Here is a 16,803-nt window from a genome sequence, read left to right on the forward strand (position 1 = left end):
ACATTTGACAGGATGAATATTGATGCAATCAACTCTATCCCGTACCGCGCCGCGACGGGCTTGGCCTTATCACAGTCTGAAATTTCCTAATATTAGAGGGTTAGAAACAGCATTATAGTGTTTATTTAGATCAGGGGTTTGAAACCTGAGACTCCAGAGCCACACTCCTTTACCAATCCATAGTTTCTCTCCGGTAAAAGAAAACAAAATATTGATTAATTAATTGATTAAAACTTGATTAAATTTAGATTATATTCTCCGGAGTATATGTCACAGTTTTTTTTGTAGTCCACTTTTACATAGTCATAGTTTTTTAGGCATTAATAAGCTCATATGTTTGTTATTTTCCCAGTAAACACTAGTTGTCCTTTAGCGTAGTTTCCTCTAACAACCGCTAGAGGGCGCTGCATCCGGGTTTAAGTATTTGCCACTGACAGTGGTAGAAGAAGAAGTGTCCAAAACAAACATGGAAGAGAATCACATTGTTTTCCTCTTAAACTTTGATATTTTTCTTATATAGATCAAAAGATTTGATTATTGTATTTATTTTATCATTTTCATTTTAGCTACGCTGGGCCTTGCAGGTTTGTTCTGAAACGTCAGACTTTTCTCCCAAAAGTGCGACTTACTCTCCAGAGCGACTTATATATAGTTTTCTTGTTCTTGATAAGACAATTTTTGCTCTTGCGACTTAGACTCCGGAAAAATACATTTTTTATATCCCTGGTGAGATCACAAGATTGAATTGACTCATGGCGCCCTCCGTGGCGAACGTGTTTGCTCGCGTATATTTTTATCTTTTTACTTTTATATATCTCTTTATGACATTCAGAGTGAGCTGCAAAGTAAGAATTTCATTGTAGAGGGAAACCTGTTTCTTTACTGTGCATATGACAATAAACCCTTTGAATCTTTGAATCTTGAATCTTCCTCCTGAACGCACAGAACTGGTAAAATGTCTGATCTTTTCTGCTGCTCAGTTTATTTTATGCGTGTAAAGCAAATTCTGTCTTGTGCTCCACGGCAAATGTAAGTAGCTATCCAAAGTGGAGCTCCTAAAATACATTTCTTGCATATTCTTTATTTTTCTACTGCATCATTAACCAATTGATTCATCTTCATGTTCAGGTTAACAGCAGTAGTAAAAAGGAAAAATTATGACGGCTCACCAAAAAGACTTAGGGTTGTATAATAGGAGAAAAATGAGTTTTTGTCTTTAGTTGTTTGAAACCTTTTGTAAGAGTACATTAGCTGCACCGGGATGGCAAATGAAGTCTTTTTTTTCCCTTTTTTCATTCCTCTTTTTCCATTTTTTCTCCTTTTTTTCCTTTCTTCTTTTTTCCCATTTTCCCCATATTTTCCTCTCTTTTATTGTGTTTTTCCTCTAAAACAACAATTCTTAATATAAAAAGGCAAACAAGCTTCTGTCAAAAGTAAAAACAAAAAAAAATACTAATTTGTATTTTTATTTTATATTATTTAAAAAACAAACAACAAAAAAAAACAAAAAAACCAGTACAAGAGATGCAAGATGGTATTAAATTTGCCAAAAGGGTTATATAAGACTTTGCTGCTCCTACTAGGTTCTGATCTGTCAGAAACTGGCCCAAATGGCTCTTTTACTGCAGAAGGTTGCAGACTGATAGTTTAAACCTTTTTCAACAATAATGCATCTCAAACGTAGCTTCATGGAGCGAGCTCCAACAACTGCAATCTTCACTTATAAGTGAATCCCTCTTTTTTCTGGAAGTGCAAGCGCTCTTCTCACAGTTTCCACAAAACGGAATGGTAGAGTGACAGTTGATGCCTTTTATTGTACATGCAGCTCTGATGCTCTGTGATGAACTGGCAACCTGTCCAGAGAGTACCACACTTTTGACCAAACAGTAGATGGGTGGTGGATAGGCTCCAGCAACTGAGTCCAGTAAATGGATGTATGAATGCAGATGTATTTTAAATTGTTGTTTTCATTATAAGCACAATTTGTTCAAATGTGTTAGACACGTGTCAAAGTCAAGGCCCGGGGGCCAGATCCGGCCCTCAAGGTAATTCTATCTTGCCCTCCAGATCATTTTATTTTATTGTTATTAATGGCCTGATGATATCTTGCACTCATTTCTAGTTTGTATTATTTTGACAAAATATATTTTTATGGAAAGTAAAATAATGAAAGTTATTTAAGGTTTAAGTGGATTTATTCTGGAATAATATTCATGAGTTTTTATTATTCATAATTACGGTAAAAGTAATTCTGCTAGCTTTGTGGACAATTTTTGGCATTTACTAAGATTTTTTAGGCTATTTTGAAGTTTAACTAATATTTCACCAGCATGCTACATGTTTTGGCTAGCCTGTGTGTGTGTGTGTGTGTGNNNTTTGGCATTTAGCTAGTATTTTAACTGGCTATCAGCTTCAGTGTGTTCAGCTATTAGCTTCAGTGATTTCAGATAGAACTGCAGCAGCTTCATCTTTTGTTTTTGCAGGAACATAAATAACTGTATCGTCTGCATATAACTGTATTTTTCCATTTGTGCATACATATGGTAAGTTTTTTATATACATGCTAAAAATGAGAGGCCCCAAAATTGAGCCTTGAGGAACTCCTGCTGTACAAGGTAAAAAAGATGACTGAGACCTGCCCATTTGCACTGCCTGTGTTCTATCCATCAGATATGATCTGAACCGTGAGAGAGCACTTTCTGAAAAATTAAAGTGAGTAAGTCTGGGAAGAAAGACATTGTGATTAACTGTGTCAAAGGCACGTTTTAGGTCAAGAAAAGTAGCACCCACACAGCCACTTTGGTCAAGTAGATATTTAACATTTTCTTGAAAGTAAATTGTGTCAGTGTCAGTTAAGTGGTGTTTCCTTGGACTGCTAGGAGATTAAATACATTCTCCTAGATATTTTCATTGCTAGCACTTGTTTTGTTTACAAAATAGGATTTTTTATTTCATAATCATAATTGCAAAGCTAAAGCTTTAGTGTGTTAAAGCAGGAAATAGTGACACAAGCAATCTCCCGAAAGGGCCTCAGAGAAGCTCAGCTCTCACCGGTGAATAATGCTTTGGGGAGCAGAAGTTGTCTGACAACACCTGGCTGTCACATAAGCACAATCAATACAGTCTTACTCAGCAGAGGTCCCAGACAAACCCTAATAGCTTTGATATTTTTATTTTGAAGGCTGCTGCTCTTCGCGCTTCCAAACCTGCTGTCAGTGAAGAACATGTTTCAAATGTTCAATTACCACAAGCACAGATGTGCCAAGTAAATATTTAGCTATTATCAACAAATGGATGAGAGCTAAGAGCCAAAACTAATTTAGTGAGGCTTCTGTGAACATGTGTGTGGTTTATGATGTGCATTAAGAGCCTCCATTAATCATGTATGTTGTGTTGTTTTTTAAAGCCACATTCCCTTGAGAAGTCACAAGTTGTTAGTTGGAAGAGAATTTATTTGGTAGTGTTGTTGTGACATCCACTACTGAGTTATTAAAACTGAAGTGATTTCAGTGAATGCAGCGTTGTTTGTTTTCCAGAAGGTGTTCATCTTTCCAACTCACAGTTGGTCACAGAGACTTTATAAGCTGTACTGTCGTCAAAAACATTGCGTTTAATTTTGCAACTTTTATATAGAATTTTAATTCGTGTTTTAAGGATTTTACTGATGGAAAAAGAAATACAGAATGACTTTTCTTTAACTTTTTGTGGGGGCTGATATTCTACTATGATAATGGAAAGTAAATGTTCTTTCTGCTCCATGTCCAGTCTTTTTCACATCAGGCTTCAATAGTTCCTGTTTTAATGGCTAAACCCAGACTTTCTGGTGTCTTTTAGCTTAATTATGTTTCATTTACAATGCTATTTTAGCCCTAAAGACCCACTCCAATGTAACATTAATTTTTTCATGTTTTTAACATGTTTTTGTGGCATTTTTTTGAAAATGGAAGATGTGAAGAAATATGAGCTTAAAAATACATTTCTGATTATTTCTTTAGTAAAATTGTGAATCAGGAGCAGAATGAAAAAGTGCATTTAGCTGCTACGCGGAAACAAAAGCTGCAAGCCAAAAGCTCCTTGCTCTGCTTCATTCTGATAAATGAATGAATGAATGAATGAATTAAATGGTTTATTTCAAGCAATCAGGTAATAATACATAAAATAGACTCATATTACATAATCAATCACAAGTATTTTGTTTGAAAGGAAGTGGAAGGAAGCGAACCTATATAATCCCACCCCGGCTCGACCATACCATCTTCTCTACATGAATTATCCGTTCAGGACTTATTATCAAATATTTATATCCTACAATCATATATTCAGGTTATTAAGGATCATTAATATCATTGATGTAATAAAATTACAAACATCCACAGACAAGTCATTTATATTAAACAGTACCAAAAATCATCAAGAAAAAAATCATCCACATTAATCAGTACCAAAAATCCAAGCATATTCAGACCATCAGCACCAAAAAATATCATCCGCACCAACCAGCACCAAAAAAAAAAAAATATTAATGATAAATAAATTAAAAAAAATAAAATAAAAATCCAAAGCATAACCAGATGATTAATAATCATCTGAATATATTCCAGTCCCCCGGCACCGACCAATGCAAAAGATCCTCCTGATGCATCCACTTGTAGACAAAGATTGTCTAAGCGACCATCTAACTCAAACACTGAACTGCTGGACAGCTCCAATGATGCTCGACATTTTTGTTGCACTGCGAATGCTAAGTTGGGTGTGTGAGGGGCTGTAAGCTAGTGGTAGAGAGTTTTAACAAAGAAATCCTTGAGAAGAAGCGTAGGATCACTCCACACCAACAGTCCCGCCCACAAATCGGAGGTGAATTTCTGATTAACTCCTGCTGCTCTGCAGTAACTATGTCCTTAAAACAACACAGATTTTTTTAAATGTGTCTAATAACAGTATAATCATAATGACAACACAATAATAACACTTTTACAACAGATCAAAAGATGATCGGAGAGGGACTTTAGAGTTGATTTGGATTCAGTTTTTGCAAATAAAATAAAACTAATTCAAACATTTGTTTTTCTCCAACTTGTTCTTTGGTTCTTTTGTATTTGTGTTCTGCAGAAAAATCACAAATCACCATGGAAACAATCCCACACAGCAGATATAACCTGAAGCGAGAACTTTCACTGTAAAGGTAAATCCAATTAGACTTTAAGCTGAACTACAAAAATAAAAAAAAGAAGTACAGTTGTCTGAACTATGACATAAAGTTAATGTAAAAAGTGTCTTCTCAAACACTCCAAAGCCTTTTCATGTTCTTATACATCATGTTGTTAGGTAGGACAGACTGATGCATTTGGGAGTTACTTTGTGTTTTTGTCTATTCATTTGTAGCCATTAAGCTTAGTAGATCCATAGCTGCTGTAAAGCCTTCTGACCAATTAAATAAATAGATCCAAGGAATTACGCCGTAAGAAAAGGAGGCAGCCTTTATTAGAGCTGCTGATCAGAAAAGCTGATACGATTTCCAGAAAAAGAAGGATAATGCAGAAAGGACGGATTAGCTAAATGTAGAGGTGCGACATCACTATCTCACTAATTAGAGGCAGTAAGTTGAAGTGAGCATGATCATTCTTTTTTTTTTAGCAGACCCCCACAGAGCTTCCTTCCTTTTGTTTTAGGTATTTCTGTCAGAGCAAAGAAAGTTCAACAATCCAGAACACAGAAAGTTTAACTTCACTGTGAGCTTTAATGGTTGAGCTGCTTTATTTGTGTTGTTACAGTAATTCTTTTTTCCTAACCTCATACTTGGGCTGTATGATGGTGCAGTAGTTAGTGCTTTTGCCTCACAGTGAAAGGGACTTTTTTGTGTGGCGTTTGCCTGTTCAACCCTGGAATGGATTTTCTCCGGGCACTCCAGCTTCCTCCCGCAGCCCAAAAACAAGCTTTGTAGATTGATTGATTACTTTAAATCAGGGCTGTCAAACTATATCACACAAGGGGCCAAAATTAGGGTCGAACAGGATAAATATTTATTTAATACTATAAAACAACGTTTTTAAAACTTTAAAAACTTAACTTTTTAACATAATTAGGAACTAGAAATGTAGCATTACCTGCAATAATGCTAAAGCAAAAGGTCTAAGCTAAATTTGTCCGCTGAAGATGTTAGTGCTGATAGATGAAGATGCTGCAATTGATAGATGAAAACGCTGAAGCGGATAGACAGCTAAAATATTAGCTAAATGGAGCTAAATCTTTGCCAATATTATTGGAAACCGAAATAAAATATTTTGAAAAAAATATTAATGTTTGGCCGAAAAAAATAGGTTTCAAAACTCAAAATTTCAATTTCAAAACCTTTTTTTGGTTTCAAATCTTTTTTTTTTTTTCATTTACAAATCTGAAAGTTTCAGTTACAAAACTTCTGTCCCTCTTGTGGCGCGTTGGGGCGGGGCTAACACGAGGACCAATCAAAATCGATGACGGGGGCGAATTTCACTCCCGGTGCGTTCACTGCCTCTGATAAATCAGAACTGTAATAACTACTGTCAGAAAATGTCTGTTTAGTCTGCCCTGTCATAGTCTGAAGTTGTGACGGGTGTAAAAATCAGAGTTTTATCGCGTACAAACCACGCGTCCAAATCACTGTTCTAGTCCGTTCAAAGCGCCATCTTGTTGTGTTAAGTATAGGGTTCTCCGGCTGTAACCTCGCAGACTTCAGCGGAGCTCGTTCAGTACGCCGGGAGAGACCCGAACGGGAGTAGCCTGCTCCTATTTAGGTTTATACATCCCTGTTTACCTGAAGACGTCTTGTTTGCTCAACTCTACTTCCAGAATGAACAGATTTTATATGCAAACCAAAACTTTGAGAAAAGTTTTATCTTTTATGAGTTCAAAACACATATTATCTTATGCTGCACAACATTGGTTACTAGCTGTCCAGAGCTGCACTGAGAGGATCCTGTTTGGCACAGAGCATCTTTTATTTTGAAAATAAGTACCATAGTCCCATTGTCATGCATGTGGTAAGTTTATTGTTCGTTTTTTAAGGACAATGTAAGTTACATGTATATATGATGTACGGCTGATGTTGTGACAAAGACATAAGATGAAGGCAGGAAATGCCACAGTTTCCTTGTTTTTTTGTGTGTTTGTAAAAGTTTTCCTTGTTTGATTTATAAGTTCTCAAAATCAAAAGTTAAATGTGTCCTGAAGAAATGCTTGTGCATTTCCCATAAAGGAGATTTAGTGGTCAAGGAAGACAAACTGCAGCAGACAGATGACCAACCAACCGATGGGTCATTGACCTGCTGTAAAAACCCTCTATGACCACATGGAAACCATGTGTGATGCACATTTTTGGATGATACCACACCGCCACACGTCTATTAGTGAGGAATGAGAAAGATAATGATGATGGATTTGCACAGGAAGTCGACTTACACTATTATTGTCTGGATTTGAACATGGCCAACAAGTTAGTGAACTATGAACTGGACCAGACCACCAACATAGCATCCTGTGCAAACATGCTCTTTGGTGGCAGAGAAAACACTCAGTGACAGTGAGTGGATGCAGATTGAGGAACACACACACCAAACTGAACAGGCAGGATGATCGACTGTGTCTGGGGGCCATCCTTCTGTGTCACCAGAGGAGGGGGCCGTCGAGTGAAGAATGTTAACTCGAGTAAAATCAATAAAACACAACTTTTGTTACTCTGTGCATGAAATTAAAGAAGTTCATTAGAGCAGCTCCTTCTACACAGACAGATCCACCCACAGCCTTGAAAGAGAGCAGATCATTCATGATTCATCCACGCAGCAATTAGCTCTTGAGATGCAGCTCACTGTGACCACTGTTATTATAAAACACTTATGCTTGTCTGATCCTCGGCTGTTATCCTTGGCACTCTCGTTCCTTTCAGAGACTATTGACATCCAAGGACTGGTTCTTTCTGTCCTGCTGCTGCATTTCTCAGAAACCTATTTTCCTGCAGTTTGTGCTACACCCTCACAGGTCATCCAGTATTATGTGTGTGTGTCAGAACAGCACCTATGCTCTTGTATAATAACTGGTCTCAGTTTGAACTTATTCTAATGCTTCATTCTAACTTCTATATGTGATAAAACGCGTCAGAAAATAAGATTTTAAGTTCAGAAGCCATGACTCAACTTCAGGACTTCTTTATATGAAGGTTTAATAGATAAGTCTTATTGTGCAGATTCTGCTGCTGCAATGATTTTTGTATTTTAATGTCAAAATAACCCATAGGGGTGTAGCAATTAATCTACTTGATCGATAAATCTATTTACGATCCCCGTCAGACCCAAGTTGTAAATCAAGTCGACCAATACCACTATAAAATTGTTTCAAAATCAGATAAATCAAATATAATTTATATTAGAAAATACAATTTGAATTGAGGTACAGTAGCTTTATTTGACTATAAAGCAAAAACCAAGTGTAATCACAGCTAAAAACACAGAAAAAAATGATCAGCCATCATCGCAGTCCAAAGTGTGGAAACTCTGATTTTTGCATGTGACCCTACAGTGGCTGCAAATGCACAAAACTTGAATTAAATTCTAGAAATGGAAAAATAATATAAATATATGCAATTACAGTGTTTCCATTAAATCATAATTATTCAAATGATCACAAAGCAACTCACACTAAAAGTCATTAAAAAACACGTCGATGGATGTGAACAATACTTTGATTTACTCCAGATAAAATCACATTTCTACCACTGTGCTTCCACTAGACATCATCTATCAAAGGAGACGTCTGCGTCTTATTCAGATCATAATGAGGCACGCTCTATAGGAGTGGCTCCGGATGAAGCAGTTTTGGAAAATCATGGTTGGTGATTTACAGAGGAGCTGTGGATCCAACTATTCCACATGACACGCTCAGCTTTGGATGAGCTGGGATGCTGTGGGGCCTCTTGTGGCGCAGTGGTGCAGCCATTTGATCACGTGACTCATTTAATTTGAAAAAAAAAAATGTTTCCATTGCAGTTTTGAGACATATGTATACTTCATTACGCAGTAAATGCAATTTTTTTTCAAATTTGACATGTTTCCATTAGGCAAATTTATTTCAATTTGTGCAATTTCATAGTTAATGGAAATGCAGCTATTATGGAAGAATGTTTTAATGATGATTCATTTGAGTTATTTTGATATAGACAACCAACATGGGCTGAAATTTTTCAAACTAAAATGTGAATGGATATGACATTCGTTCTTGTTTACTTGTTTGTTCATATGTTTAATTTATGCTTGATTTTCTTGAAGAAATACAAGGAAACTGAAAAACTTCACCTGCACTGTTCAGTACCAGGAATTTATCTCTGAGTCACACTGCTGGAAGTTTTGGATGAAGATCCATTTTAGGTCAATAAGCAACCACAAATGATGATATCGACTGAAACATTGTCAAAATTTATCATTAGACCCCTAATAAACCAGCATTAGAAATGTTAGTTTTATCAAAAATATCAGGCACTTTGTGATTTTCCTTGAAAACAAACAGAAACAGAAAATGGAGTGTGGTGATGGATGGGTGAGGAAAGCCATACAAATCAGGGAGAAGTGGCTCCAAATCAACAGACCGGATAATCATTTTAGCTCCTCACACATCGTCTCTCTGGTTTGTCCAACCTTTGGTGTCACAGCCTCTGTCAACAGTTAGACAAACAGAAAGCAGCAAAGCATGAATCTGTAACACTGAGCTAAAGTGAGACAACCAACTGGTGCCAGCAAACTGTTTTCACTGTGATAAAATTGGTTTAGTTTAAGGCAAGAGTGTCAAACTCAACCGCACAAGGGACCAAAATCCAAAACACACCTCAGGTCGCGGGACGAACAGGATAAACATTTATTGGACACTCTAAAGGTACATTTTTATAACTTTAAAAATGCAACGTTTTAACATAATTATGAACTAGATATACAGCATTACCTGAGATAACACTAGTGTGAATGCTGTAAGCTGAATTTGGCAGCTGAAGATGCTGAAATTGATAGCTAAAAATTCTGAAGCTGATAATTCTGAAGCTGATAGCCAGCTGAAAATTGGCTTAATGCCAAATTAGCCTAAAAAACAAAAAAAATGTAGCTGACAAAATAGCTCAACTTCAAAATAGCCCAAAATACTGAAAAAAAAGCCAAAATTAGCCAAAAAAGCTAGCATGTAGCTGCCATATTAGGATCCGGCCCCCGGGCCTTGACTTTGACATGTGCTATAGGGACTTTTGCAAATGTTAGTTGAAAGGCAAAAAGTATTTTTTTACCTCTTCCATGAAAACAAACAGGATTGACGAGGTTATCAGACATAATTAAACTCATCCTGCTTGAAGTACGCTACCGTACAAATGACGTTTTATGTACAGTGTTCCTTTAGTGTATTGAGGTTCACTTTTGCAAATTTTATTTATTTATTTATTTTTGCATCTTTTTTTTAAAACAGCTGATTGTGTTTGTTTTGCTTCCTGATTGAGGATAGATCACTGTTCATCAATCTCCTCTGTCCCTCTTTCACAGAGTGCATTCAGTTTGGCACATTTCCTTAGATACAGGGGCGGCTGTGGTGCAGCGGTAGTGCAGTCGAGGTTTGATTCCCGCCTTGCTGCTTACGTGTCGAAGTGTCCTTGGACAAGACACTGAACCCAACATTGGCTCTGGTAGAAGGTTGGTGCCAGTGTTCGACAGCAGTGTGTGAATGGGTCTGTAACTGTGAAGCTCTTTAGACCTTCGAGGAAGGTAGAAAAGTTCTATACATTTGTTTTTATTCTAAAAAACTGGACATAATGAAGGTTTGAACTCTGACAGTTTAAGCAAGAGATAAATGTGTGAAAATGTTCATGTCTGTGTGAGAAAAATGTGTTGTGAGGAGTTTTGCAGCAGTGAAACAACTGTAATAATCTTAAAAATAAAGTTGACTTTTAGCCAAATTTCCCTTATTTTTAGATCTTGCGATAAATGAGGGAACACTGTATTCTACTGCAAAACCCAACTGTGGTTTTAACCAAACCCGTGAAGATTGTGTAAATATTTGGAACATTAATATTCTACAGAACGGAAAGACAAACACTTGAACTGACAAAGGCATAATCTCCATGTTCTCCACATCTGAAGTCAGTTGATGAAATGTTAAAGGGCTTCTGGCTCGTGTGCAGAGTTAGCTGCTTTTGTCAGCATGCAAACAGTGAGATCTAATAATACTCTCTCCTGAGACCTTGCTTACTAATTCCAGTTGACTGTGACAGTGGCAGACAGTCTCACAGGGTGTAGACAGTAACGGCGGCGGGCGGCGGGCGATGCCTTTGCAGTCCCTGGGTTTGAGCAGTTGTCTGCGTGAGCATGCACTCACAAATAGTGACATCTATTAATACCCTCCTCTGAGACCTTTTTGCAGATTCCAACAGACTGCGACGGCAGAAGACGGAGGCGGCAGCGTGCCTGCAAAGGACAACAGGTGGGATGTGACCTGGGGTCAGCTTACATCCGATGTGTCACTTGCAGCTTCAGAAGCGGAGTGAAGCTGTGTTTTCAGTCTGCTCTCACGTGTCTTCTTACAGTGGCGTTAAAGCATGGCAGGCTTTCGCAAACAATGAAACCGCTGTCGCACGTTTCATAACCAGAAATATCACAGAGAATAGGAGGCCACGGCAGGCTGGCAGCAGAGCGGGATCAACAGAGCGCCTGATGAGCGGAGAGGGTGCCATCAGCAGAGCCTCCTCGCCGCTGTGTGTCTGAGCGCGCACGGCGTGGGCGTTTTTCTGCGTCCTAGTATTTTGCTCAGATTGGTGACGCTTACCTGTGTTTTTCGCTCTCGTGTGCGTGTCAGACAGCTGCGTTTTCAGGCTTCAAAAGGACATGAGAGGTGTTTGTAGAAGCAGTGACTGTAGTGTAGCACGCGTAAACAACATCTCACAACAAATATGTTAAGCCCGTGTTTTCAGAGGATGCATTAAAGCTTTTTAAAGCTCTTTGCTTTTTAATAAAGATTTTTTTGTCCTTCTTTTTTAGATTTGTTCCTGTCTTCCCTGTAACATGAACGTTCTATTTTAGTGACTTAAAGATACACGATATTTGTATGACATGACTTTTCAGTCATGACTTGGCTGACTGATCAAGGTCGTGTATTATGAAATACTGCTGAGCCTTTTTAGTCTGTTGCATCACAGTAGTTTAAAGGATGCCAGGCAAAGTCTTCTCAATCCTTCACTGTTTTTATGCAACTTCTAATAACCTCCTAGCTTTAATAATAAATCATTTTTTTTCTTGTTCAGTTAATTGTAAAATTATCTGTAAAAAATATCTATTTTATTTAGCTAAAAATGCAAAATCTAGTATTTTTTAACCTCTGCTGGAGGCTTTGTTACATGCAATGCAGATCTTCTCTTTTGGTCCTCATGATTCTGTCCAGTTTAGTTTGTCTGTCTGTTTAGTTTTTATTGTTTCATATCTTAATCTGCATGGTTTTAATTGCATTCTGAATTCTAGGGCTGGATATTGATTATAATTTCCAGAAACAATTCTGTTCACAAGAGCCTGAATCGATTTGATTCCGGGTTTTTTTTTTTTTTGATTCATTTGATTTTTCAATTCAATTCAATTTATACACATTTGTTTAGAAATACATTAATAATCTACTATATGTTTTGAATAGATTTACATTAATCTGATACAATTCACATACTGTAAAATGTATACATGAAATAGTGAGATGCTTAATATCATAGTGTTACATAGATTCTCAAAAAGAGAAGTTCTAACAAAAATGTTCATTAACATTGTAAACATTGTTCTGCCTCTCTTGGAGAATATTTAAAGTTTGTCCACTAGGTGGAGCTCGTGCTATAGCAGTACGCTTTTTTCAAGTAGAATAAGCACAAAATGAGCAATACACGATGCTTTGGACCCCAAATGGTTACTTTAAAAAACGTTTTTTTTCAAAAGAGTTTGTAAAATTCATGTTTACGAGTTTATATGCAAAAGCTATTTGCAAAATGTTAAATTTGCTAAAAGACTGTAAATTTTGTTAAAGAACTTTCTGAAAAAATTATAGTAAAATTGCTTAAAAATCTCAAAAACATGCCAATTTTGTAAACATTTTTAGCGTGTTGCCTAAATATGAGCTAAGCTCCAAATTAGCAACAAAAAAAAGCTAAGTAGATGCCAAATTAGCCAAAAAAGCTAGCTTGTTGATTAAATCCTACTTCTAAAATAGCTTAATTCATCAGTAAACTAAATTTGTCAAAAGGGTTAGCCTGTTGAGTTTCTAAAATTCATGTCTGAGTTTATAAAGATGTTCATTTAGTCAGTATGTATGTTTGACCTAGCGTTAGCATTAGCCGGCCTATGGGAAATCTCATTGAATGTTAGCATCACGCTAGGGAACTTTAGATTTATGTGCTAAATCGATCTCTATTTTTATGGATCGACTATTCATCTATTAATCTTAAATTGATTAATCGAGTCTATCAGCCCAGTCTTACTTAATGTATCATCATTTTACATTTACAGTACAGCTCAGTAAACTAAAGGATTAAAGTTACTCTTCTCTTGGTCCTTTTAGGACTTCACAAATTTAAAGTTTGCTTCAAGACACTAATTATGGTTGTAGTAAAGAAATTCACTTTGTGTGCGTTTGACCAACAAGTGTGTTGTGATCCAGAGCACTAGATCTAAAAACCAGATCTAAATTTGGCTACTTCAAGAGATGATTAAACAGACTTCCTCATTCACCAAATTAAGGATAAATTGCTGAGGCAGAGACAGCTGACTATTGCAGACGTTGGAACAGCTAACTCCAGTGAACAGAGGGTTTCTCCTTTAAACCGCAGCAAATGAAAAGGTTGTGGTGTGGTTTAAAAAAAAAAAAAGTAATTTTCATTTTCTGTGTGATTCTCACTGAGATCATATCCTGCTTTGTTTTTAACAAATAGCTTTGCCCCAGAAGCTGTGTGATTGAATAACAGATGTCAGGGAAAACCAGTTTTCAACAGTCCCTGACTAAGTTCAGAGGCCCAAATCATTTTCTTTGACTGTTGACTTGGGGAAAAAATGTATAAAATAATCCTGTAGCAGTCACAGTCCTGTTTTAAGTTGTTAATGTGCATTTTTTTCTTTGTAAATCATTTGCTGTTGGAAGCTGCAGAATTAAGCTGCAAATGTACAATAAAGCATGAATGCTTTTTAAAAACGTCATAATTTCTCCTTCATTGAAACAGCATGCATTATTCAGTGAAGAAAACACAATAAGTGGTGACATGCCATCAGTTTGTCAAAGACACAGCACAATAGCAGTGGCTTTCACATTTTACACACATTTCTTTTCTCGACACAAACGGCAGCCCGCTGCAGCTGCTGTCAACTGAAATGCAATTAACAACTCCGCTCGACTGCTTGAATAGATGCTCCGGAGAGAGACTCACATCTTTTCCACGTTGCAGACTTTGTATTCGGGCCAGTCAATGTAGCAAAGGATCCTGCCGCCAATCTTTTCCGTGTTGGAGTAGTAGTACTGAGGAAAGGCCAGGAGCAGAGCCAGAGCCCAGATCACTGCAACCACCACTTTGGTCTCTGTAGACGACATGCGCTGCTGCAGGGGATGGATGATGGCCATGTACCTGCGGAAAGGAAGCTCGTTAAAACATAGCATGCTTTTAATCTAAATTCATAATACATTCTTAATATACAATGTAATGAAAAATGTAAAAAAAATGCTAATTAGACTAAAACTATGGAGAATTTTCAAAAAAGGATGCACATTAGCAGTAATTTACATTTCTATCGGAGGATAAAAGTTCCTAAAAAGTAAATTCTGCAACAGTTAGGTGTGCATATCAATATACACACGTCGTTGATCATATTAATGTGAAAAAAGTTTTTGTTAAATAAATAAATACTGAAACAGTAAAAGATTTACTTCTTGAAACATTCATAATCTCTCTATTTTAAAAGTCCCACTCCGGTCATCTTTAGATCTATTTTCAAAGCGTTCCCAGTGATCTTTTTTATAATGATGATGTCATTTTTAGTCAAAAAATGTTGTTGTTCTATAGGACAGAGGTCTGCAACCTTTGCCAGTAAAAAAGCTGCAAAACTTTTTTAACCTTTTCAGGAAAATTGTATACTATAAATATGAATTATATGTATTTTGGGGCATAAACAAAAACATAAATATTACAATAAACTGGAATCTTCTTAAAGTGTAAAGTTGTTTTTACATTTGACAGAAGCTCATATGACTTTCTTTCAAAATAAAAGACTTCTTGTCTCAAACAGGAACAATCAAGTGAAGCAAATGTATTCGTAAGCAACACAAAACAACAATGACATTTTCTCTTGTCATATTTAGGTTTACTTTTGTAATCTTCTTTCCTACGAACAGCTGTTAACTGGAGCATAAACAAGAAACATGATTGGTTAATGATCCAGTAGAAAAAGTATAAGAAAAATGCACAAATCCATATATTTTAGCCACTCCCCTTTGAATAGTTACAAACCTTTGATATGCACCATAAGATAAAATGTACTTTAGTCATAAAATGAACTCAGCAATGAGAAAAGATCAGACTTTTTACCAAAGTCTTGCCTAGTATTTGTAATCTGTGCATTCTGGAGGACAAATAAGGTCTAATGATGTTAACAAGGACACAAAAACCATTACAGTTTCTAGGTTCATCACAATTCTGTTAGAATAAACGCAGATACAGGTAACAAGTTTTAAAAATGCCTACGACTACGACTTCAGACAGTATAATTAGTTTGCACAGATGGATGACAGTTTTAGGTTGTGTGATCTCAAGCTGTGTGATACGTTGAAGGTGTTAAAATCAGGATGTTTGTGTCACAGATCAAAAATAGAGTCTTTCATCATATGCAGACTTGAATAGGATATATTTTCTTTCCCAGGAACACCTAAAAGGAACATGTACTAAAAAAAAAAAAAACATAATATTTTCAAAAAAACATTTTAATAACTTATACACGATTAGTCTAAAATGTGGACAAAGTGTGTCCACATTCGCACAGCGTTTGAATATTCTCCTGCCTTTTATAATAAAATTAACGATGCTAAGTATGAATATGTCTAAAGAATCACGTTTCATTAACACTGAGCCTCAAAATAAAAAAAAAAGGCAAGTTGCATTACTTGCAATAATCATAGTGTAAATCTAATTGCTGAAAGTAGTCACTAAAGATGCTGAAGCTTTGGCTGAAAATGGCAACGCAATTTACTTTTTTTGCTAAAGGGATTTGCTGAAATAAGCTATTTGCAAAATGTGAAATTTGCTAAAAGACTGTAAAATTTGTTAAAGAACTATGAAAAATTTCAGAAAAAAATGATAGTAAAATTGCTTAAAAATCTCAAATACATGCCAATTTTTCTAATTTTTTTTAGCATGCTGCCTTAATATGAGCTAAGCTCCAAATTAGCCACACAAAAAAAACTAAGTGGATGCCAAATTAGCCAAAAAACCTATGTTGTTGATTAAATCCTAGCTGAACTCTAAAATAGGCAAATTTCTCAGTAAACTAAATTTGTCAAAAACATTAGCCTGTTGCTAAAATAGAAGTTAATCGATAAACTAGCCTAAAAAAAATCTCAGTTCATAAGAAATTCGCCAAAAACGTTAGTAGGTTGCTAAAATATTAGCTAAACTCCAAATTAGCATTAAAAACTTCAGTTAACTAAATTTGTCAAAGACATTAGCCTGTAGCTAAAATAGAAGCTAAACTCTAAATTAGCCTAAAAATATCAGTAGATAAGAAATTATCCAAAAACTTCAGC

At 36.2% G+C, this 16,803-nt stretch overlaps 1 protein-coding gene across 1 annotated transcript in view; it reads right to left on the reverse strand.

Moving 5' to 3' along the window:
• Positions 1-16,803, reverse strand: part of tacr1a (tachykinin receptor 1a) — a 69,229-nt gene that overhangs the window by 24,528 nt on the left and 27,898 nt on the right. The window contains exon 2 of the mRNA XM_024275164.2: positions 14,441-14,635. Within this exon, the coding sequence (XP_024130932.1) occupies positions 14,441-14,635 (195 nt within the window). The remainder of the gene's footprint in view (positions 1-14,440; positions 14,636-16,803) is intronic.

The sequence above is a fragment of the Oryzias melastigma genome, linkage group LG9, assembly GCF_002922805.2.
Source record: "Oryzias melastigma strain HK-1 linkage group LG9, ASM292280v2, whole genome shotgun sequence".
In the NCBI taxonomy this organism is placed as follows: domain Eukaryota; kingdom Metazoa; phylum Chordata; class Actinopteri; order Beloniformes; family Adrianichthyidae; genus Oryzias; species Oryzias melastigma.